The sequence below is a fragment of the Acomys russatus genome, chromosome 9 (genome assembly GCF_903995435.1).
Source record: "Acomys russatus chromosome 9, mAcoRus1.1, whole genome shotgun sequence".
Taxonomy (NCBI): domain Eukaryota; kingdom Metazoa; phylum Chordata; class Mammalia; order Rodentia; family Muridae; genus Acomys; species Acomys russatus.
Window position 1 is genome coordinate 4,418,244 of NC_067145.1, and position 23,741 is coordinate 4,441,984.

General features: G+C 42.1%; 1 protein-coding gene across 1 annotated transcript in view; it reads left to right on the forward strand.

Annotated features, from left to right (window-relative positions):
- Positions 1-23,741, forward strand: part of Cplane1 (ciliogenesis and planar polarity effector complex subunit 1) — a 93,583-nt gene that overhangs the window by 38,087 nt on the left and 31,755 nt on the right. The window contains exons 24-33 of the mRNA XM_051150939.1: positions 602-710; positions 4,982-5,273; positions 8,295-9,225; positions 11,241-11,374; positions 12,620-12,783; positions 13,309-13,379; positions 14,012-14,091; positions 18,843-19,035; positions 21,363-21,644; positions 22,461-23,210. Coding sequence (XP_051006896.1) covers positions 602-710; positions 4,982-5,273; positions 8,295-9,225; positions 11,241-11,374; positions 12,620-12,783; positions 13,309-13,379; positions 14,012-14,091; positions 18,843-19,035; positions 21,363-21,644; positions 22,461-23,210 — 3,006 coding nt within the window. The remainder of the gene's footprint in view (positions 1-601; positions 711-4,981; positions 5,274-8,294; positions 9,226-11,240; positions 11,375-12,619; positions 12,784-13,308; positions 13,380-14,011; positions 14,092-18,842; positions 19,036-21,362; positions 21,645-22,460; positions 23,211-23,741) is intronic.

Sequence of the window (23,741 nt, forward strand, 5' to 3'; positions counted from 1 at the left end):
ACAGAGTTGCATTCATAAGATAAATTAGTTCTAGGAGCTGGTGTACAGCATGGTGACTATAGTTAATGGTATGCTGTGGTCTACCTGAAATTTGATGAAGGAGGCAGATCTTTGTTGTTGTTGTTGGTGGTGGTTTTTCAAGACAGGGTTGCTCTGCGTAGCCTTGACTGTCCTGAACTCACTTTGTAGGCCAGGCTGGCCTCGAACTCACAGAGATCCACCTGCCTCTGCCTCCGTGAGTGCTGGGCTTACAGTCTGTGCCACTGCTCCCGGCTATAAAGTGTTCTTACCATTTATCTGTACACGTACAGTGATTACTATGATTGGTGATTGATATGCTAATTTGGCTGAGATATTCAGCATAAATCATATATCAGATCATCACTTCTTCTACCTTGAATATACATAATTTTTATCAAATATTTTAAAGTACAATAAAAAAGGAAGAAAGAAAATTGATGGTGATTTCTGGTAGCTTGCCTAAACAACAAAAGATTATTAAGTAGACTTTTATGTTCCAACTTAAAGTATGTGAAGAATTAAAAAGAAAGAGAAAAAGACTAATGTTGCTCTTAAAATGTTGATTTTTTTTTTCCTGAAGGTAGCAGAAATTTTTGTGAAAGCATTTCCCAATCCCGAGGCCATAAGAGTTCCTTTAAGAGAAAAGTACCACTCTCTCCATCAGAGACTCAGACGCGGTGTTGTGACAGGTATTTGCTATTTCTCACGTTTAGTGCTTACACTGTTGAAGATGCTCTGTTTTATTTGCGTGTGTGCCATGTGTGTGCGCATGCCTTCGGAGACTTCAGTTCCCCGGTAACTGAAGTGCCTGATGTGCATGCTGGGAACTGAACCCTGCCCTTTGGAAGAACATCAAGTGTGCTTAACTGTTGTGCCATCTCTCCAGCTCCAAGATGCTCTTGTTTTGAAAGTATCTGTTGTCTGCCACCTAGGTATCTGAATTTCTGCCCCTCCTTAAAGGTAAAGAGTGAGAAAGTGGCTGGGCGCGATGGTGCACGCCTTTAATGCCAGCACTCTGAGGCAGAGGCAGGCAGATCTTTGTGTTTGAGACCAGCCTGTCTACAAAGGGAGGCCCAGGACTACAAGACAAACTCTGTCTCGAAAAACCAAAAGAAAAAAAAAGAGAGAGAGAGAGAGAAAGTGAATGCACGACCCCATTGCTGAACTAGTTGCGTTGGTTTGAAACTAGAAGGAGCCCATTTCACATCATAGCCCGGTCAGTAACAGTGTCTTAAGCAAGTTGCTCAGTTTCTTTGAGCCATTTCTCTAAAAAGGCCTCCTTTCCTTATTTATAAGTAAAATGGTTATTTTGTTACCTAATTGATCAATATGTATTGAGAGAGGATTAGTCAAGGTAAGAGATAGATATAAAATGGAGAGTCTGGGGTGTCTTGTGGGGAGGATCACTGTGCCCATGCTTTCAAAATCATCCTGGTCAACACAGAAAGCTTTTGCCTCAATAAGGAAATAAAATAGAGCATGTGGTCTTTATGTATTTTTTTTTTTTAAAGATTTATTTATTATTATGTATACAGTGTTGTCTGCTTGTACACCCGCAGGCCAGAAGAGGGTATCAGGTTACATTTAGATGGTTGTGAGCCACCATGTGGTTGCTGGGAATTGAACTCAGGACCTTTGGAAGACCAGGCGGTGCTCTTAACCACTGAGCCATCTCTCCAGCCCAGTCTTTATGTATTTTATATACTTATTGAAAACTCTTTAGTTTTCCTCTTTGTGTAAACTTACTTATGTTTTTTATCTTGTACATTCAAGATAGCCTTGTAGACTTTTTTATTGTGGCAAAATGTATAGAACATAAAACTTGCCGTTTTCCTTCTTTCTTTCCTTTTTTGATGATGTAGAACAGACCTTAGGCCTCTTGCCTTCTTGCTTGTGCCTTACCACCAAACCACACCAGCCACGGAGGACCAAAGTGTCTTTCCCTTTTTCTTTTTCAGAAATACAACTGGCTTCAGGTACAACTTGGCCTTCTTGAGTTGTGCACTGCACAGTTGTACTTGCATATTTCCTGATATTTCTTTTTATTTTCTAAAATATTCTCTTTCTGTATTAATAATGCTTAAATTTTTAGTAGACAATCTTGAAAACTTTGCTATTCTCTTATATTTTTGGTTGTGAGCCTAGCCTTTAACGGCTGAGCCATCTCTCCAGCCCAGCTTTGCTATTCTCATTACTTATAGTAAGAAAGCTTTTGGGCTGGAGAGATGGCTCAGAGGTTAAGCGCACTGACTGTTCTTCCTGAGGTCCTGAGTTCAATTCCCAGCAACCACATGGTGGCCCATGACAATCTATAATGTGATCTGATGCCCTCTTCTGGCCTGTAGGTGTACATGAAGACAGTACTGCTTACATAATAATAAATAAATACATCTTTAAAAAAAAAAAAAGCTTTAATTTTCACTAAAAATATTCTCACTTTCTTTTTTCCCATTCAGTGGGATTAGAAAATAATCTTTGTCATTCTTTATTTGTAATTTTAAATCTTTTTAAAGAAAATGATACATTTTTATTTGCTCATTTCTTGCATTGAAGTACTTTTCAGTGACATCGCTGGCCTGAGATTCTTTACTGTAGTCCTTACCTACTATACAGTTGCAACCAGTCAGCTTGTGGGGCTTTTTTTTCCAAACCAGTTTTTCAGAGACCTACCCACTCCCTTAGTTTCTCTTTGTGATCAGCCTTGATGAGGTTGACTTTGGTGCTCTGTGCAAAGGGCCTCGGCTATCTTCACAGAGGAGCTTCTCACAGAAGGATGCAAGCACACAGAGATGGCCTTGATGCCTGTCTAAGGTGTTGGCAGCCTCATGAGTTAGGACATCAAGGTGAAGAAGTTCTTCAGAACCTATTTTAGAAAGTCATATTAACACCCATTACCTGCATCATCAATACATCCTTTGATTGAACTTAAGTTGGAAGTGGCGAATGTGGTCTCAAAATGGAGGACCATGATCCAAAGGCACCAGAGCAGCTGAGGAAGCTCTTTATTGGTGGTCTGAGCTTTGAAACCACAGATGATTGCTTAAGAGAGTATTTGAGAAAAGGGTACACATACAGACTGTGTGGTAATGAGAGCCCCAAACAAAAGGTTCCAGGGGCTTTGGTGTTGTGACCCACTCTTGTGTTGAAGAGGCGGATGCTGCAATGTGTGCTCAGCCACTCAAGGTTGATGGGCATGTGGTGGAACCAACGAGAATGTTTCTAGAAAGGATTCTATTAAGTCTGGTGCCCATTTAATGGTGAAGAAAATTTTTGTTGGTGGTATTAAAGAAGACACAGAAGAATACAATCTGAGAGACTACTTTGAAAAGTATGGCAAGATTGAAACCATAGAAGTTATGGAAGACAGAGTGGAAAAAGGAGAGGATTTGCTTTTGTAATGTTTGATGATCATGACACAGTTGATAAAATTGCTGTTCAGAAATACCACACTATTAATGGGCATAATTGTGAAGTGAAAAAGGCTCTTTCTAAACAAGAGATGCAGTCTGCTGGATCACAGAGAGGTTGTGGAGGTGGATCTGGCAACTTTATGGGTCGTGGTGGAAACTGGTGGTAGAGGAGGCTATGGTGGTGGTGGTGGTGGCAGCAGAGGTAGTTACGGAGATGGTGATGGTGGTGTAATGGTTTGGAGGTGATGATGGCAACTATGGTGGAGGTCCTGGTTACAGTAGTAGAGGAGGTTATGGTGGTGGTGGACCAGGATAGGGAATCCAAGATGGTGGATATGGTGGAGGAGGAGGAGAATATGATAGTAACAGTGATGGAGGAAATTTTGGTGGAGGTAACTATGGTGGTGGTGGGAACTATAATGACTTTGGACATTATAGTGGACAACAAAAATCAAATTATGGACCCATGAAGGGGCGGGGAGTTTTGGTGGAAGAAGCTTAGGCAGTCCCTATGGTGGTGGCTGTGGATCTGATGGTAGAAATGGTAGATATAGTAGCAGAAGGTTTAAAAAAAAGAAAAAGAAAAACAGCAGAGAAAGGTCACAGTTCTTAGCAGGAGAGAGAGCGAGGAGTTGTCAGGAAAGCTGCAGGTTGCTTTGAGACAGTTGTCCCAAATGCGTTAGAGGAGCTGTAAAGATCTGCCACAGAAGGATCGCTGATCCACAGTCAGAGAAGTCACTGCAGTTAAACAGGAAACCCTTGTTCAGGATGTCACAGCTACAGCTTGCAGCAAGGGCCACTGTTGATGAATGCAGTGCAGTGTCAATTAGACAGACAGTCCTGAGGACTTTTATCTGTTTTAGCTTTGTCTTTTTCTTTTCATTACATCAGGTAATAGTAATTTACATTACATTGTAAATTGTGGTAGTGGTACCAAGAATAAAAAATTTCAGGCATTTTTAACTTAAAAAAAAAAAAGGAAGGAAGGAAGAATTGCCTCATTCAGCGGTGATAGGCTTTGTTTTGTTTTGGTTTTTGGTTGGTTTGAGATGATCTTCTAATCCTCCTACCTCAGCGTCCTGAGTTGGTTGGCATACGATGTGCAGGTGCACATTTCTTTGCCTGGCCTACCTCCAAATTATTTTCCCTTGGGATATACTTCTTTTAAAGGCGGAGGGAGGGAATCTGGGTTCTTCGCCTTTTATTGTTCCTCAATGGACCTTATTCAGCTTATGCACTTCTGGAAAGGGTCGTAGCTTTCTAACAAACACTGAAGAAAACATAACCTGAGAGAATGTGGAAATAAACCTTAGTAGTTAGTTTGATTCCAGGCAGAATTAGGTCCTTCTCTTTCTCTCTTCTGTGACATAGCCTTGCTGTGCAGCCATGCATGGTCTGGAACGTAGCGTGTAGTATAGACAAGGCTGGCCATGCTGATCCTCCTGACTCCACCCCTGAGCATTGTCATCAGGCAGTACTACTATGCCTGCCTTAGCTCTTGACTGAAACATTTCTGTGAACCATAGGTCTTTGTGTTTTTTCCCACCTAGGTCCTCAGACTGAAGAACTGATGTCTGTGGTCATGCATTCTGCCCATAAAGTGAGGCTGAAAGCCCTAAAACGTGTGCAGAGGAACATAGGCACTTTTGAACTGAATCTATGGGAGCCAGATGAAGAAGAAAAGCCAGCTGCTGCTCCAGCTTCTGACAGGGTTTCCCTGGGGACCAGTGTGAGCAGAAGCACACTCACAGAACTGGGCAGCTCTCTGCTACACAGCGATGCAGATACATTCTCTGAAACGTTGTCTTTTGAAGAAAAAACTTGGATCCACTTGTATCAAAGGTACCTGTGGGAGCTCCTAATGTCAGTGCCTACTTCCTTCAGAAGAGCACAAGCGATGAGCTCATTTACAATCCCAAATCCTCAGCAATATAAAAAGTAAGCCAGGCGGTGGTGGCGCACGCCTTTAATCCCAGCACGTGGGAGGCAGAGGCAGGTGAATCGCTGTGAGTTCGAGGCCGGCCTGGTCTACAAAGCAAGTCCAGGATGGCCACGCCTACACAGAGAAACTCTGTCTCTAAAAAAAAAAAAAAAAAAAAAAAAAAAGTATGTAAATGCAAACCTCTGTACTCACAAGAGCATTACAAGTTTATAAATTTGAAAATTCACTGTAAATATTACTGAAATTATGGAATGATTTTGACATCTGAGCCAACAATGAGACAAGTAGACAAAATTCAGTGTAGGACTTTGATGTTTTTACTTTGTTTATTTTTCGATTCAGGTTTTGTGTGTGTGTGTGTGTGTGTGTGTGTGTGTTCGTTTCTTTTTATTTTGAGGCAAGATCTTATTATGTATCCCTAGCAGGCCTAAAATTCAGAGCTCTGCCTGCCTTTGCATCCTGAGTGCTGGGAGTAAAGGTCTGCGCCCGCATGCCCAGCTTAATCTTTAGAGTTAAAGTTGAACATACTTAATATGAAAACCTAAAATATTCAGCTTTAAAATCCAATTAAATACTGAGAGTTGAAAATTCATACTTGATTTTCTATGAGAGATCAACGTCAAAATGGAAGCACACTAAAAATACTGCATACACTTTTCTTTAGGCCGCTAGTTTAAGAATCCTGGGGTTAGTTGAAGCATAGATGACTCTTGTTTGTTTTGTCCTTAGTGCTGGAGATAGAACCCAGGCCCTTACACACTGCAGACACCGTTACATGGCTCAGCTACCATACTTTGGCCTTATCCCCAAGGTGTCTTATTATGTATATGCAAATATCAGCCCTCCTCCCCCACCAATAACAAAAACCATCCAGATTCAAAAATACTTCTGGCCCCAAAAATTCCAAACAATGGGTTTGAACCTGTTTGAAGTGACTGGGTTAGCCATATTATGTTTGAGGACCCAAAGGAAGAAGCTTGCATGCTCATCTTTAGAACTCTTAAATTGTTGACATTCTTGCTTGTTGTATAAACCTATGATTTAAGCTCTTGGGTTTTGTTGTTTTGATTAAAATTCTAGTAGCTACAATGCAATATGTCCTCTTGTGACTTAAAAACTATATACTCAGGCTGGAGAGATGGCTCAGGGGTGAAGGGTACTGACTGCTCTTCCTGAGGTCCTGGGTTCAAATCCCAGCACCCACATGGCAGCTCATAACTGTCTGTAATTCCAAGATCTGACACATAGGCATACATTCAGGTAACACCAGGACACATAAAATAAATTATATACTCTAAATGTACTTGAACCATATCTAATAACATTTTAATAGCATGCTTGTTTAACAAAACAGCTGTGCTTAAATACATAGGCATCTTTTGCAGGCTGCTTCTGTGCATTCTGCGTAAGAAGACATGCATTAACCTGGGCCTGGGTACTTCATAATGTTTCTCTTACTGAGAGATCTGAGAATCTATCTGTGTTCTACCCTAGCAACTGTGTTGAAAAGAGTCACTTGAAAGCAAATGTGACCAACAGCTAAGGTGCCTGCCAACAGGCTTTATAGCAGCTATTTACTCTCATGGTCATAGTTTGAAAAGACTCAAGCGTTTGTGTAGTAGAACTCAAAGACTTTTACTACTTGTCTGCACTGTACACGAGGGGGCTAAAGAAGCGGTGGAAACAGAACCCTGGAACACTAAATGCATGTTGGTGGCTTCTGACTTTTTTTTTTTTTTTTAAGATTTATTTATTTATTATTATGTATACAGTGCTCTGCCTGCACATGGACCTGCAGGCCAGAGGAGGGCATCAGATCACATTACAGATGGTTGTGAGCCACCATGTGGTTTCTGGGGAATTGAATTCAGGATCTCTGGAAGAGCAGTCAGTGCCCTTAACTTCTGAGCCATCTCTCCAGCTCCCTGATTTTTTTGTTGACTTTAATTTTCTAAATTTTTATATTAGAGGGCCATTTAAACCTTCAGAGTAGACATTCATGTGTTTTATTTTTATATTTATTTGTGTGTGTCTGTGTATTTGTGTGCCTTTGTGGTGTACGGGGGATAGGTACATGCCATGGCATTTCTGTGGAAGTCAGAGGACAATTTCAGAGACTTGGTTTTCTCCTTCCACAGTGTGGATTCCAGGTATTGAACTCAGGTCCTGAGGCTTGTCAGCAAGTGCCTTTACCTGCTGAGTCATCTTGCTAGCCCTCTTGTTCTTTTTCTATAGTGAACTTTTTTTTTTTCTCAAGATTTTTTTTTTTATTAATTTATTCTTGTTATATCTCAATGTTTATCCCATCCCTTGTATCCTCCCCATTCCTCCCTCCCCCCCCCCCCCCATTTTCCCATTATTCCCTTTCCCTATGACTGTTCCTGAGGGGGATCACCTCCCCCTGTATATGCTCATAGGGTATCAAGTCTTTCTATAGTGAACTTTATGTGAACACATTTTTCATTTCGTTTAGTGCCTCGTTTCCCTTTGCATATGGTACTTTTAAAATACTTATTTTTACTTTATGTGTGTCCACATAGATACACATAGCGTATGCCACAGGTGCGTGCCTTGTTCCTGTGGGCATAGGAGGACATTTGTTCTCCTGGGACTGAAATTACAAATAGTTTGAGCTGCCTGGTGTGGGTGTTAGGAGCCAAACCCAGGTCCTCTGGCCGAGCAGCAGGTGCTCTAACTGCTGAGCCAGTTCTCCAGCCCCCGTGCTTTCAACCTTCTAGAATAGTGTGCTTCTTAGAGATCATGTAGTTCATCGTGTTTCATGTAAAAGAGACAATTGAAACACAAAAAAGATATAAATAAGACTTGATCAGTATAGAAAATGTTTTTAAAATCCACTATGAGATCAATTATAATAATTAAACAATCGTTAAATTAATCTTGTTCTTTTTTTAAAGCCATAGACATGCTCCAAATCATATGGATTTAACATTGGCTGGGAAGCCCAATGATAAAAAGAACATATGTAATCAGAAAGAAAACTCCCAAAGGAAAGAAGGTCATGAAGCATTAGGGGAAAAAGCACTTCCTGCAGTTGGAGTTTGGGAATTTGAGCGTGATGATGATGAGTACATTAAATTCCTTGAGCTATTTTTGAGCTATGTTCTTGAAAGAGACTTTTGTTCCAGTGACCCTGGCATTCCATTTTTGACAAGCTTTTCTGGGCCCCTTAGAGAATATGAACTGAATTCTTTACTTTTCGATGTACACACAACATTAAAACGACGCCACAGCAAAGCTGGAAGTGAGAATGTGTATAGAGCTGGTGCTTGCTTTGTTGTCACTCCTGAGTCACAGGAATCTGAAAAACTATCCTCTCTAAACAGTGTGTGTGCCCAGAATTTAGAAAGCCAGGCACTTTCAGAACTAGCTAACAGGTTGGCGAGCACTGCAGAAAACCCTCTACCTGAAGTCACGAAAAACGAAAGAAAGGTGGGATTGTTTGGCTTAAAACAAAAGCCAATTTATAGAATTCAAGCTGACCAACGAGAGAAACCGCTAATGCAGAGCTCATCAAACTACTCCTTTTGGATTCCCAAGTCTGTTAAAAGGGGAAGATACGGTTTCCGAGCAATTGGTTGCAGTGCTGGCAACCCTCAGGAAGACCTTCCTCTGGCACTTGAGGACATGTTTGGCGATGCAGGGAGACTGGTGGAGTGGATGGTACGGTGGTCTGACCGGAGGCTCCTCTGTGATCCTGGAGCCGCACAGCCGTTCTGTAAATACCGCCCAGTGATTCGTGTAAAGACCTCTACAGCTGCCATTCTTACCTCACTGTGGCTTCTGGAACAACCCTATGCTGCTGCATATAGGGCAAAAATTGGCATGGTTAAGGTAATTATGTCAACCATTCATAACAAATGAAGACAGTACCTTTTTAGTTTAAAGCTGTTGTTTGCACTTTAAGGAATCCATTAAAGTAATAGAAAATTATTGACAGTGTTGATTATACTCTGTATCACCCAGTGTGTTCCTTCTTAAAGATATTCCTTTGGTTAAGAAAACAACAATGAGAGGCCAGGTGTGGTGGTGCACACCTTTAATGACAGCACTTGGGAGGCAGAGGCAGGTCGATCCGATAACTGTGAGTTCGAGGCCAGCCTGGACTACAAAGCGAGTCCAGAACAGCCAAGGCTACACAGAGAAACTTTGTCTTGAAAAAAACAAAAACAAAAACAAAAACAAAAACAAAAATAAAAATAAAAAACAAAACAAAAAGACAGAAAACAATGAAAGTGCTTTTAGGGAGGCTGAGGATTTTATTTTTTATGTTTGTACACAATAAAAAGGGAAGAAAACAATTTGGTTGGCATAAATGCTATTACATTCATTTTCTTTTTTTCTTTTAAGTTTCAGGTGTTAGTTGACATAAGGTACTAGGTTACTAAGTTTTTATTATGGAAGTTTTAAGCAAATGAATTAGAGAATGTTTTTACTTACACTCTTGAGGCAAAGGCTGGAAAACTTGATGCAGAAAAACATCTGTGGAGGAGCAATGCTGAGCAGTCCTTCTTTTGCATGTTAATGGCAAAGACCTTCATTCTAAAATAGTGCTGAGGAAACAAACGTGTGTGTGCGCGTGTGTGTGTGCGCGTGTGTGTGTGTGTGTGTGTGTGTGTGCGTGTATGCATTGATTTTTGTGGGTTATTAAATGGATTTTTCTTTCCTCTTTAAAATAATACCAGTTTCTGTTATTTTAAGGTATGAAGTTTATGTGAAACAAGGGTACTTGTTTTCTTGTAACTTGTATTTCTAGAAAATATGTGTCTGAGTTAAATTAGATAAGGACAGTACTTGTATTGTTTTACAGTTTTTCTGTTTATTTTTATTTTATGTGTATCATTGTTTTGCCTACATCTTTGCACCACATACATGCAGCGCCTCAGGAAACCAGAAGAAGGTGTTAGATCCTTTGAATTGGAGATGTAGATAGTTGTGAGCTACCAAGTGGGTGCTGAGTCAAATCCAGGTCCCTCTGAAAGAGTGGCCAGTGCTCTCAACCACCACCACTTACATTTGTACGTGCATGTGTTTTTAACACTGTGAAATCATGAAATGTCTTGTGGGTGGGGAGGAAGGGAGGGAGGGAGAGAGGGAGGGGGTGGGGTGGGGTGAGGGGGAGGGAGAGCACAAGGTCACAGAGAGCTGAGGTCAACCTCAGATGTCACTTCTCAACCTCTGTCTGTCTAGTTTTTTCAGACTGGGCCTCTCACTGGCCTGGAACTTGCTACCTGCCCACTGCTGGGATTATGGCTGTGCGCAATCACACCTGGTTATGTTATGTGAGTTCCAGGCATCAGACTCAGGTCCTTGTGCCTATGTGGCAAGGGATTTGAGGACAAAGGTGACTTCCCAACTCTCAAATGTCATCAGAATGGCAAAGAGGGAAATGAGTACATCCCTTGTTTTCAGTAGTGTTGTTTTATGGCCTGAAAACAGAGTTATTATAGCTTAAATATGTGGAAGAATGGTTTCTTTTCTTTTTAAATTCCCTGAAACAGGGTTTCTCTGTTTAGGCCTGGCTGTCCTGGAACTCACTGTTGACCAGGCTGGCCTTGAACTCAGAGATCCATCGCTGCTTCCTTACAGGTGCGGGGTTAAAGATGTCACTGCCACTGCCTAGCTGGAAAATGGTTTCTTTTTGTGCTTTATGTAGGAAGCCAAACTTACTTTTTCCAGGTAGATTAAAGATTTGGCCATTGTTTCTAGAAATAAAAAGTTGTCTGTACAAATGCAGTAAATAATGAGTTTATAAGAGAATCAGTTCTACAAAACTAGGAATGACTTAAAAGTATGCTTTTTAAACGTGGCTTAATATTCCATACAACACTGTAAGTGGTTTTCTTCAGGTGCCAGAGAATCATTACTCCAAGTCTCAAGTGGCAGCCGAAGGAGAGAGCAACACTGCTGCGGACTCGCCAGTTGCAGTAGCAGCCCAGGCTGGAGCTGAGGCGGGAAATCGCAGCAGGCAGAGCTTCTGGAAGTAAGTTGCTCTGCCTGCCCTCCTCTTCAGTGAAGACGACTTGAGCTCTTACAAACTAATGGAATGAGTGTTTCTTTGATCTAGAGGGACAGAAAGGAGGCTTCCTGAAGTACTTTGACAATTCCTGTAAACTGTTTCTTCCATACTGGTCTAGCATGTCTTTCCTGAGGGGAGAACTAGTTCCTTTGGAGAGACCCTTTCCTATGACGCAGCGGCAGGAGGTGTTGTTGGTGAACAGTTGGTCAGTTTTCTGTCACTGTATTGATACACTTGAGGTAGCAGCTTGCAGACAAAGGGTTTGTTTTGCCCACTGTGTTCGAGGCTCTGCTCTATGGTTGGTAGCCTTATTGATTTAGGCCTGGGGTGAGACAACACATCATGGAAGGGCATAGTAGGGAAAATTCACCCAGGAAACAAAGAAGAAAGAGCAAGGGGCCAGGCCAGGTCTCCTCTCCTCTTCAGAGGCACACATCCAGCCTCCCCAGTGCTCACGTGTTGACTCTGTTTCTTAGCAATTAAACTTTATTATGCAACCCAACTAGCTTATACAAGAAGGAAAAAGGTTAAAGGGACAAAAGAGTGAACCTTCCAGTAGCCGTTCCACGGGATGGGTCCTTAGGTGTCTCTCTGGCCTGCATGCTGGTCCAGCTTGTCTGCTGCCCCCGCACGCTCTCTCTGTAACCGACTTTGTTATTCTCTCTTCCCCAACTCCTTTCAGTCACGTGGGAAGGACCGGCTCCTTCTCCCGGTGAGGGTCCATTAGAAAGACAATAGTCCAGGTGGGGTTCCCAGGTCTGCTTCCTGAATTCCAGACCCAGGATGGCTCCACTCAGTCTGTCACAAGGTATTCATGGGGTGCCCCAAGGGTAAAGCCCGCCAAGACTGTTCCCACCTGTGACAAAGCTTAATCCTTCCCACACTCACACCTGCCTGAGCTTCTTCCCCTCCTAGCAGCGCTGCTCTCCTAGCTAAGCCTTGGAGGGACACTGACCTGCATGTAAAGGCCATGGTGAAACAGGAAGATCCCTTTGTGAGGACACTAATTTTAGATAAGCTGAATTTACTCTGGTGTTTTGAGCAAATGAAAGGTAGGATCATCTACGTGTCAGAAATGTAAGAAACATTTTTAAAAGCCTTAGGAAATATGAAAATGAAATTTTCCATTGCTAAAAACACAAATTAAATGAAAGGAAGCTGTTTGTCTCCACGAGTGGATTTTAATTTTCATTGATATATTTTCTTTAGTAGAATCCCAGCTGAAGCAGAAAATCCTGAAGTGACAGAAACTGCTGAGATTCTAGCCGTCACTCATGAGACTGATACAGAACGTGTAGATGTTGACGAGACTCAGTCAGAAGTAGAAACATTCACACAGGTTGAAACAGATACGCACATCTCAGACTGTGAAGGTCAGTTCATGCACATCATAATTTTCATTGGCGTTACTAATTTGTAACTGATGATATCTCAACTCTTGTTTTTAAATATGTTTGCCAGAACTAAAAGATTCTTAAGTGGTATTTTTTGAAATGCAGAGCGTACTAACCTGTAACTTGATTTGCAAATAAAACAAGACTATGCAAGACATTTTTAAGGTAATAGCTTTCCGAGTTGACCCTCCTTCATGCACAGGGACCATCAGCCCCTTGATTCCTGTAAGCCAGCTCCGAGCCTCTCCCCAACAGTCGCACATGGAGCAGAACCCCAGGAGCTTTGCTTGCACTTGCGCAAACTGATAGAAGGCCTCTCAGGGGTCTCCTGGGATTTACTTGATGAGGAGGAAGACTCTAGGCAGTTTTTGAAATGTATTTGTATGGGCTTAGAATATGTATCTGTCATATTGTTTCCTTCAATATCCCTTAAACCTTAGAGAAAGACAGAGTGAAAAGACTATGTTTAATTCTCGGCATTCCCTTCATTTCTAATCCTTCTAGAAGGACCTGTTGGGAGTCTCAGAGATCCCTGTGCTGCTGCCTGCATGCCAGCATCACAGCTCTTATCAGAGGTAAGCCAGCGAACAGCACACATGGATGTGTAACTTTGGCTTAGTGCTTAGATGACACCTAAGTGTGCTGTACTGTATGGTAAGGCAAAGCTGCTGTCTGGCCCAGCTGCACTTACCTGTAGACTGTATGTTGAATGTGTCCAGCCTTTCAGACACTGCAGTGTCCCATTTCCTGAAGTACTAGGGCAAGTTTGTCAAGAGTGGTGAATGTGTCCTTAGTTATGTAGTGTGGTTCACTGTGATTTGCAGTTTCTCTGCATTATTTGTTTTCTTAAAACCAAATTTCTATGTAGAACATAGATCTTTCCTGGTATTTTAACAGTTTTTTCAAAAAGCATTAGTTTTTCCTCACTTTGTGGTGGCTTTCACAAGTTAATGTACATGTACTTTAAAAAGGAGTCTACAGGCAACACCTCACCTCTCTACTTCAACAGACTCAGTAGCTCATCCTGATGGCTAAAGGCAGCTCACATGTCTAAGGACTTGGTCACAGTAGGACTGGGCCCTTTAAGGCTCATTTAGTCACTTGCTTTTTAGTCTGGTATTTAATGTGAAATTCGAAATGCCCAACAGTCATGCATTTATTTCTCACCTCTTCTCATTGTGGGTATGGACACTATTGATTTTTACAGCATTCCACAGAAGCGGTTCAGTGTTCCAGGAAAGAACCACTGGAGACCAATGTGGATCCAAAATTGACAGAACAGAAAGGGTAAGGGAAAGAAAGTATGGCATGTGTCTTTGTTCCTATCTTATTGCTATGAAGAAGCATCACTACCAAGTCAACTCTTATAAACAAAAACAAAAAAACATTTAGTTGAATGCTTGCTTCCAGTTTCATCGTGACCCTGGGGTGGTAGCTGAGCACTTCCCATCCTGATCCCCAGGCAGCAGGCAGAGAGGGAGTGAGACTGGGCCTGCTGTGGGCTATTGAAACCCTGAGCCCAGCCCCATTGACACACCTCCACCAAGGTCACAGCTCCTAACAGTTCCCCTAATTGGAGGCAAAGCATTTAAACCTAGGAGCCTATGGGGGTCTTTCTCATTCAAACCACAACAACATGATTATCAACTCTAAAAAAAAAACTTAGTGCTTTCAGATTTTTTTTTTTTATAATTTATGATATATATTTTATTCTGGTATTATAACTTTTATTTGTAATGACAATGAATTATGTTTAGTAAATGTTACATTTCTCATAAAAAGAAATAATCATTTCTTCTTTGTCTTTGTCATCTTAACACTCAGCCTTATCAAAATGAATTGTACCTATACCTATAAATAGATCAAAGTTTATTCATGTACTTGTTAGGGAGGTGTCTGTGCACGCTGCTTGGACTGTTATTGAAATAGATACAAAACCATTGTGCCTCATAATACACATGGCCTTCACTGCTGTGTTCTGGTTGCTGCATTCTGTCCATTAGAGCACTGATGTGTATACATTGCTGCCGGCACATTACTGTTTGAGGGAGAGTTGAAAACAATTTTCGTAAGTTGCAGCTTACACATGACTTTTAATATTTTAGAATTTTAGAGAATTTAGGAGCTAGGAGATAGCTCAGCCAGTAAACTGTTTGTCATATAAACACAAGGACGTGAATTTCATCCCTCTTGCCCATGTAAAAAGCGGGCATGATGGTGCTCACTTACAATCCTAATGCTGGACAGGCAGAAAGGCAGATCCTGAGGACCTGTTAGCCAGCCAGCCTAAACCTAATTACTGAGGCCCTGTCCCCAAAAACAGAAGGAACACTTCCTGAGGAATGACACCCAAGGGTGACTTGGCCTCCACACATACCCGTGCTCACGTCTGCCATCCTACACAAACTACACACGCACAGAGTTTTAGCATTGTCTGACTGTCAGCCTCTGTCTCTCAACTTGACACAAGCCATAGTTATCTGGGAAGAGAAACCTCAGTTGAGAAAATGCTTATCAGATTGCTTGTAGATGAGTGTATAGGGCATTTTATTGATTAATGATTGACGTAGGAAGGCCTAGAGTACAACAGAGGGCATACCAACCCTCAGCAATTGGGCCTAGATTGTATAAGAAAGCCAACTGAGCAAGCCAGGTGGAGTGAGCCAGTGAGCACTTTCACTCCATAGTCTCTGCTTCCGGTCCTGCCTCCAGGTCCCTGCCCTGGCTTCCTTCTGCCGCCTATAACCTGTGATGTGAAATAAACCGTTTTCCTTGCCCAGTTAGTTTGACTAGTTTTAATCACAATAATAGAAACCTAAGACCCTTGATAAGACAGGGTCTTTTTGTTTCAGATCACAGATCTTATTTCTATTTTGAATAGTTAATACCGATTTTTTTGTTTTTGAGACAGGGCCTCACTATGTAGATCTGGCTGTTCCAGAACTTGTATAGACCAGGCTAGCCTCAAATTCGTAATCTGCAGGCTTCTGTCTCTCAAGTACTGGGACTAAAGGCACAGGCCACCACACCCAACTGAGCGCTTTTCCTTTGTGGTGCTGTGGATTGTGTCTAGGGCCTAACATATGATGGACAAGCACATTAAAGTGAGCTGTATCTTCTATCCACCAAAGACTATGTATGATGCCCTGGGATGCCATTATAAGTCAGAGACATTTGTCGTTGTGAAAATTAGCCTTTACAGTTTCAAATACATCAGTAGATTGTTTGGTCTGAGTAAGGGGCTGCTTATTCTGTAGATCTGTGCGTCACAGCTGACATCATGCCCCTGGTTTTAGATTGCGTTTTCATTGTTGAACAATCGGTGCTGCTCAAGTGTGGTATTAAGTCACTGAGTCTTTGTCATTGTTTGAATCTGTGACTAATTGCTATGGAGACCAGTGTAAACAGACTGTGATTATGAGCTAAACATTGCAGCACTATTGGAGGGCTGGATTCCCAGGTGGTGGAGCAGTAGTCCATGCACACCTTAGGAAATGTGAAGGACGTCTTGCTCCTAATCACTCATTTTTATTTGTAGCATGATCGAAGCCTTGTCAAATTTTGAACATACCAGCCCTCATTCACTCTGCACAGAGGGAAATTCAGAAACTTCTAGGTAAGAATCTTTACTATATAATGTTGAAATCATGTTTTTTTTGTTTGTTTGTTTTTTTGGTTTTTTTTTTTGGTTTTTCGAGACAGGGTTTCTCTGTGTAGCCTTGGCCATCCTGGACTCACTTTGTAGACCAGGCTGGCCTCGAACTCACAGCGATCCGCCTGCCTCTGCCTCCCGAGTGCTGGGATTAAAGGCGTGCGCCACCACGCCCGGCTGTAATCATGTTTTAAAAATATGAGAATATGCCTTCTGTGCCAGTTTGAAGTAATTGTGAAATGTTTGTACTAAAAACTAAGGAAATAAGCAAAACTGATATGATGCATTGAAAGAGCAGCATAGGCACAGAGTTTGACACCTCAGTTAGTATTTACAGATTTTCCTATATCTGTGTTTTAAAGCCATGAGGAATTGTGTTGGGACAGTCTTTTTTCAGAAAAACAAATAAACAAACCAGAATTAGGTATATTATTGAAATATTGATCCTGCTCATCTTCTGATCACTAATAGCATAAGAAATGCTTTCAGCTCACTTTAGCATTCGTTCCTTCATTTTGCTGTACTGGGTGTTGAACCTGAAGCCTCAAGCAGGCTAGATCAGCTGTCTACCTCTGAGCTAACCTTAACCCAGGACTATCCCACCCCACCAATTAGCTTCTGAGACCGGAGGACAGAGGTCATGCTACTGTGCCGAAGACTTCATTCTCTTTTGGTGTATCCACTTTGTCTTTTTAATTTCTGCAAAAGTTAGTCATAATGCTTAGAAAATTTGCCGAGTTATAAGAAAAATTCAGTACAATTTTATATAGAAAAAAAATTCTCAGAATTTATCTCTGTGCTAACTGATAAAAGTAAAACCCAATAAAGTTGTATAAAAATCACCACATCAGTTGTAGTGTCTATTTTCATAGGTTTACTGTATACATGCAATTTGTTTTGTTTGTTTGTTTTCGAGACAGGGTTTCTCTGTGTAGTCTTGGCTGTCCTAACTCACTTTGTAGACCAGGCTGGCCTCGAACTCATAGTGATCTGCCTGCCTCTGCCTCCCTGAGTGCTGGCATCAAAGAAATGCGTCACTGCTCCTGGCTGCAGGTTTTTGGGGGTGTTTTGTTTGTTTGTTTTTCAGTTTTTTTAGACCGCATGCAGTTTCGTTTTTAGGCATGCTCATTGCACAACAAAGGGAAAATAATCGTGCTAAAAGGGAATGAATGTAACTTTAAGTCTATATGCAATTTCATATATTTTGTGTATGGAAACAGTGACTTATTTGAATATTATATTGCCTGTTCCCTTATTTAGTTTATGAAATTTATTTGCTTAGAAAATACTGGAAGGCTAGGTGTGGTGGTGCATGCTTTTAATCCCAGCACTTGGGATGCAGAGGCAGGCAGAGCACTGTAATTTAAGGTCAGCCTGGTCTACTTAGTGAGTTCTAGGTTAGCCAGGGCTACATAAAGAGGCCCTGTTGAAAGAAAGGATCCGGATAGAGGGAGAGAAAATAAAATAAAATACTGGAGACTTACTGTGTTTAAGGAATCATTTTTTAATACATTTTTTTTTTCTCAAAAAAACAACATCAAAGAACTCACTTTGGTTTTTAATTTTAAATAAGTATTGTTATGATTTATTATACATGGAAACTCTGGTTTGTTTGGAAATGAAATGTTCACAGTTCCGTGGGTTCGGGGTAAATAATTATCAGAAGTCATTTGTGCTAGTAACCCTGGAAGTAAACATTTTTATTCCTGTTTTGTTTTCTTACTTCTATTTTCCATTGTTAATTTTAGTGAAAATGTTATTCCTAAGTCGGTATCATTAGTAAGTACGATTGTGCAGGTCTCAGACTCAGCTGCTTTTAGGGCAGACTGTTCTGGACTGTGTAACATCACTGCCCTTTAAATATATCGTACCAAAACCCTGAGTGTCGGCTTGTAGAAGAATGAAATTATGTACCTATCACTTATCCTAAAGAAAAGCCCAACCAAAATGAATCAAAGACACCGATGGAAAACCCCAAACTCTGAGGCTGCCAGGGGACAACAGGGGGAGCACTAAGACATGGTACAAGTAAGGACATCCTCAGCTGGGCTTGGTGGCGCACGCCTTTAATCCCAGCACTCGGGAGGCAGAGGCAGGCAGATTGTTGTGAGTTCAAGGCCAGCCTGGTCTACAAAGTGAGTCCAGGACAGCCAAGGCTACACAGAGAAACCCTGTCTCGAAAAACAAACAAACAAACAAACAAAAAACCCAAAACAAGTAAGGACATCCTCAAAGGACTCTGACAGTTCGGGAACTAATACTGAGAATTGGCAACTAGAAGGCTGGAGAGATGGGAAAATCATGTCTGAATAATTAGATCATAGGTAGCCAATTGTTTTTGTTTTTGTTGTTATATGTGTGTTTTTATTTGAATGTTTTCCCGCAGTGCACAGATTTCCGAACTTAAAGACAAGTCCTCCACAGTGCCATCCCGCATGTCAAATGGAGCCCATGCTACTTCCCGAACACCTGCTCCAGCGCCTCAGAAGACTCAGAGAAATGAGCACAGCGCTCAGTTACCAGAGTCTTCTGATTCTGTTAGGCAGATGTTCCAAGAAGAGATGTTTAAATTAGTTCAGGTGAGCATAGGGATACGTAAGTAAATCTCCACATCATATATACTCTAAAATTAGCAAACTAGTAGAAATGGACTAGTCAGAATGGAGTTCCATTCATTTTTCTGCTTTTATGAATCTTTGTTATTTAAAAGTTCCTTCTCTGGACCTACAGTCTAGATGCATCTACCTTCAGGACATGGCTTATTTTTCTGTGCATGTTGGTTGAGCGTGGGTAGGTTAAAGATCCCAAATTTATTTTCTGGGTTTTCAAGACAGGGTTTCTCTGTGCAGCCCTGACTGTTCTGGAACTCACTCTGTAGACCAGGCTTGCCTTGAACTCACTACCACTCAGCCCAAATGTTCACTTTTACTTCCATTATCTTTTTTCCCACATATGCACATTGTTTTCTTTCAACCAATAATTTTAAATTATTATTTTTTAAAACATCCATATTATTTTTATTTTAAGTGTGTGTGTGTGTGTGTGTGTGTGTGTGTGTGTAAGTATATGCATGTGAGTGTAGTTGCCTGTGGAGGCTAGAAGAGATCATCAGATCCCTGAGAGTGAAAGACCCCCGAAGGGAGACCCTCACTCAAGCCTCGGGATGGCACGCACACAAACGACCATCTTGCTGTAAACACATGAGGCAGTTTATTGGTGGAGCTCTGGGTCCACACGTATCTCACGCAGGAGACAGAGGGGTCGCCCCAGAAGCCCAGGAGCTTAGGGTTTATATGGGCAAGGGTCGGGCGGGGGGGGGGGGGGGGGAACAGGAAGTTTTGGTGCAGCCACACACAATTGGTTGTTTCAAACATTTGAACATCAGCAAATTGCGTAGGCAGATCTGGGGTAAGGTCAGACTTAATCACACGGGAACAGTCCTTGGTTCCTGTTTTTCTCGGAACCTGAGGGTAGATGTTTATCTGAGCTAATGACACATCTGGTTACACTCAAACCTGGAACCTTGTGTGCGGGCCTCAAGGGGGGATTAAGCAAACACCATAAGATCGGATGAGGGGTCTTGGCTCATTACTCACTCGACCATGTCTGGTACCTGTTTCTCTCAGGAATTTGTCCTTGTGTATCCTCCCTATCTTTTACAGCCAGCCGGTCCATGGAACACTCAATAGGCCTTTGTCTCCTAGCTCCGCATTCTTTGTGACTTATCATCTGGGACCTTGGGCTAGCATACCGGCTGACCTGCACTATTTGGGCTTATGAGTTAGAGAGCTCTGCTGTTCTGGTTGCTTTAATGCTAATTAAAAATTCTCTTTCAAGAGCTGGGGTTAAAAGGTCAGCTGTGAGCTGCTGGACATGAGTGCTGGGAACCAACTCAGGCCGTCTGTAAGAGCAGCATATGCTCTTAACCACTGAGCCATCTTTCCAGCCCCTCTTCTTTCCTCTTGAAACATTTCCCTCATACCTAATCCTCTACTCATGTCTATACTCACTTAGATATCTTTATTTCTTATGTTACTCTGCTCTTTTCTCGTTTGAATACTTGTTGAAAACATACTTACTCTGAAGCATCGTCTCATTCCAGTAGGTCACTCATGGATATTTTATGTAAGTTATTGTGCTAATAGTCCCCTCTCTTTCCTGAGTTAGAATTCATGTCCCAAGATGACAGAAGTTAAACTTCTATCTCTCCTGTTCCAGTTATTTTACCAGTATGGCCTAATGATGTTTATTTTTAGGCCTATAATTATTATTATTACGGCAGTATAATAATTTCCTAACCCGCTAGCAATCAATCAAGACACAGACACCTGTTATATTGTAAAATAGCCTTAGTTAACCTGGGGCAGGGCAGATATTAATCCCCTAAACTACTAGTGGGGCAGGAAAGGGATATCTGCCCCAATCCCATGCCATCTGGTTCTAATAATTCCTATCAAGCTACCTCCCATCCATAATCCCGAATACTTGCTAATTATCATCATCTGGGCCAAGTCTCCATCCACGCCGGCATGTGCTTCTCCACCTAACCCATGACACAGCCTCCTCCTTCCTCTCCTCTCCTCTGGTCTCTCCCTCCCAAGGTTCTCTCCCTGCTCCTCCCCAAAACCTGGATCCCTTAACCATGCCTGTCCCATTTGCCTTGCCCACTTGTGATAGTCTTTTATTGGTCAAACAGGTTAGGCTTTTAGACAAAGTACAGGTGTGTCATAGAGACAGCAAGCAGTAATTAGCATCAAAATATGTCAGGCCAATCTCCAACACTCTCCCCTTAAGAAAAGCTTTCTTGCTTTAGTTCTCGCTCAGCATTTGAGAATGTGGTTCTTGCCGACATCTTCAACATCTTTTTTTCATTGCTTTTAAGATCTCTTTTTTTGTTTTATTCTAGCTGCAACAAATCAATTTCCTGAGCCTAATGCAAATAGTAGGGCCATCCATTGCTAATCGCCCAGACACACATAGACTTCTTCAGCAGGTTCAGTCTGTGCATTTTGAGGAAAGCCACGTGTCAAACCCTACAAGGAGTGGTCACACTGAAGTCAACAGCAGACAGAGATTTTCTGCTAAACCACAGTCTATGGGAGAGTGCACCGGGGAGCCTGGCAAGAACAGCCCACCAGGCCATGAAGGAGTTAGCCAACCTGATCAAGATACTAATGGAGATACGCAGGTAATTAATTCACACAAGGATATCATTATGACTGAAGAAATAGCTTAGCTGATAAAGTGCTTGAAGGCTTGATTTCATTCCCCAGAATAGGCCTGGGACTCATTGGCCTAACCTGCTTGGTGAGTTCTTGGCTGATGAGATACTCTGTTTTAAAGCAACAAAAAAGCAAAGCAAAAAACAATGGATGGCACCTGAATAAGGACACCCAAGGTTGTCCTGTGGCCTTTACCTGCACACATACTCTCTCACTCTGTTCTGGGTTTACTTCTGCCTCTGTCATAAAACACCCTGAGAGAAAGCAGCTGTCAGAAAAAAGGGTCTATTTCAGCTTGCCCTTCTAGGCTGTAGTCCATTATTGGAGGTCACAGTAGAAGGAACTGAAACTTCGAGTCACATCCACAGTCAAGAGCAGAGAAATGCATGCTGGCCTTATTTGTTTGCTCCTGTTCAGCTCCATTTCCCCTTTACGCAGTTCGGGACCCCATAGTTAGGGAATGGTGCCATGAACTCTGGGCTGGGTTTTCCCATGTCAGTTAACTTAAGACAGCCTTCTATAGCCAGCTCAGTGCAGACAGTCTGTTATTGACACTGTTTTCCCTGGTAATTCTAGGTTGTGTCAAGTGGATAATTAAAACTGACCATCTGTCACACATAGGAAATAGAGAGCATTCGTGTCCTACTTGGCATTTTGTTATTTAAATAAATGTATCTTTAGCAATTTTTCTAAGATACTATCCATTCAGATCATACTGAATATCATTTACAAACTAAAATATGTGTAATGTATTCTAAATGTATATACTATTTCTTTTTCAGGATATTCTGCATGGGAGCATTCCTTTGTGTCAATTAGATGGCCAGCCTAAGATGAGAGGACAAAGTGGAGTATCTCAAAGCATCGCACCCACTTGTTTTTCACACACTCCTGCTGGAGATCCTGGCCTCCAGCTTTTGTCCACACCCACTGCTGTCCAGAAGACTCCTCAGCTGATCCCACCTGCCAAAGCCCTCACTCCTGGGAGTGGCTTTCCACTGCTTCATTTTCAGCCCAAACATGAGTTCAGACCCCTTTCCTTACCTCTAGGAAGAATTCCAGGAGTTTGTTTCAGGACTCAGGCCCAACCAAAAGAGGCCTGGGGAGTCTCTGATTCTCGCCAACCTCCTCTGTTTCAGAGGACAGTGCACACCACTTCACCATCTGGTGCAGGTCCAAGCCACCCTAATGCTGCAGCCGGGAAGAAGGCAGAGGCTGTACTCACAGACATCCCTCTGCATGAGAACTTGGATCAGTGTGCTGGGCAGCAGTATGTGACTCCTCAGCAGGGTTCTTCAGTATTTATGAAGCCAGAAAATGTGTCTGGTGTTACACCAGGGCCCACCGGGACAGCTCCTCAGCATATTTTTGGACTTCCTTTATTACATCTGCAATTTAAGTCTCCTCATATATTCTCAACATTACCAAGAGCGTCAAGTAGATTTCCTTCAGTACCTACTAGTTCTGACACAGAAGGAAAAAAATATCCACAACTGTCATTACTTCATTCATGCTTGCCCCCAGAGAATACGGTAATGACTCTGTGGTGACTGAACAGCTGAGTCCTGGGTTTTCCTGTGGTGTAACACTATGTTGAGTGAGAGCTCTAGAACATGTTTTAACATTGTTTGTTTTGGGTGTGAGTATGTCTGAGGGTTACTATTGCTGAGGTGAAACACCGTGAGCAAAGGAACTTGGGGAGGAAAGGGTTTATTTGGCTTACATTTCCACAGCACTGTTCATCCACTGGAAGAAGTCCAGGCAGAAACTCTCGCAGAGCAGGAACCTGGAAGCAGGAGCTGATGCAGAGGCCATGGAGGAGTGCTGCTTGCTGGCTTGCTGTTCACAGCTTGCTCAGCCTGCTTTCTTATAGAGCCCAGGACCACCAGCTCAGGGATGGCACCACTCACAATGGGCTGGGCTCTTCCCCATTAATCAATAATTAAGAAAATGCCCTACAGGTTTGCCTACAGCCTGATCTTATAAAGGCATTTTCTTAACTGAGATTCCCTCCTCCCAGATGACTTTATATTGTGTCAACTTGATATAAAACTATCCAGCAC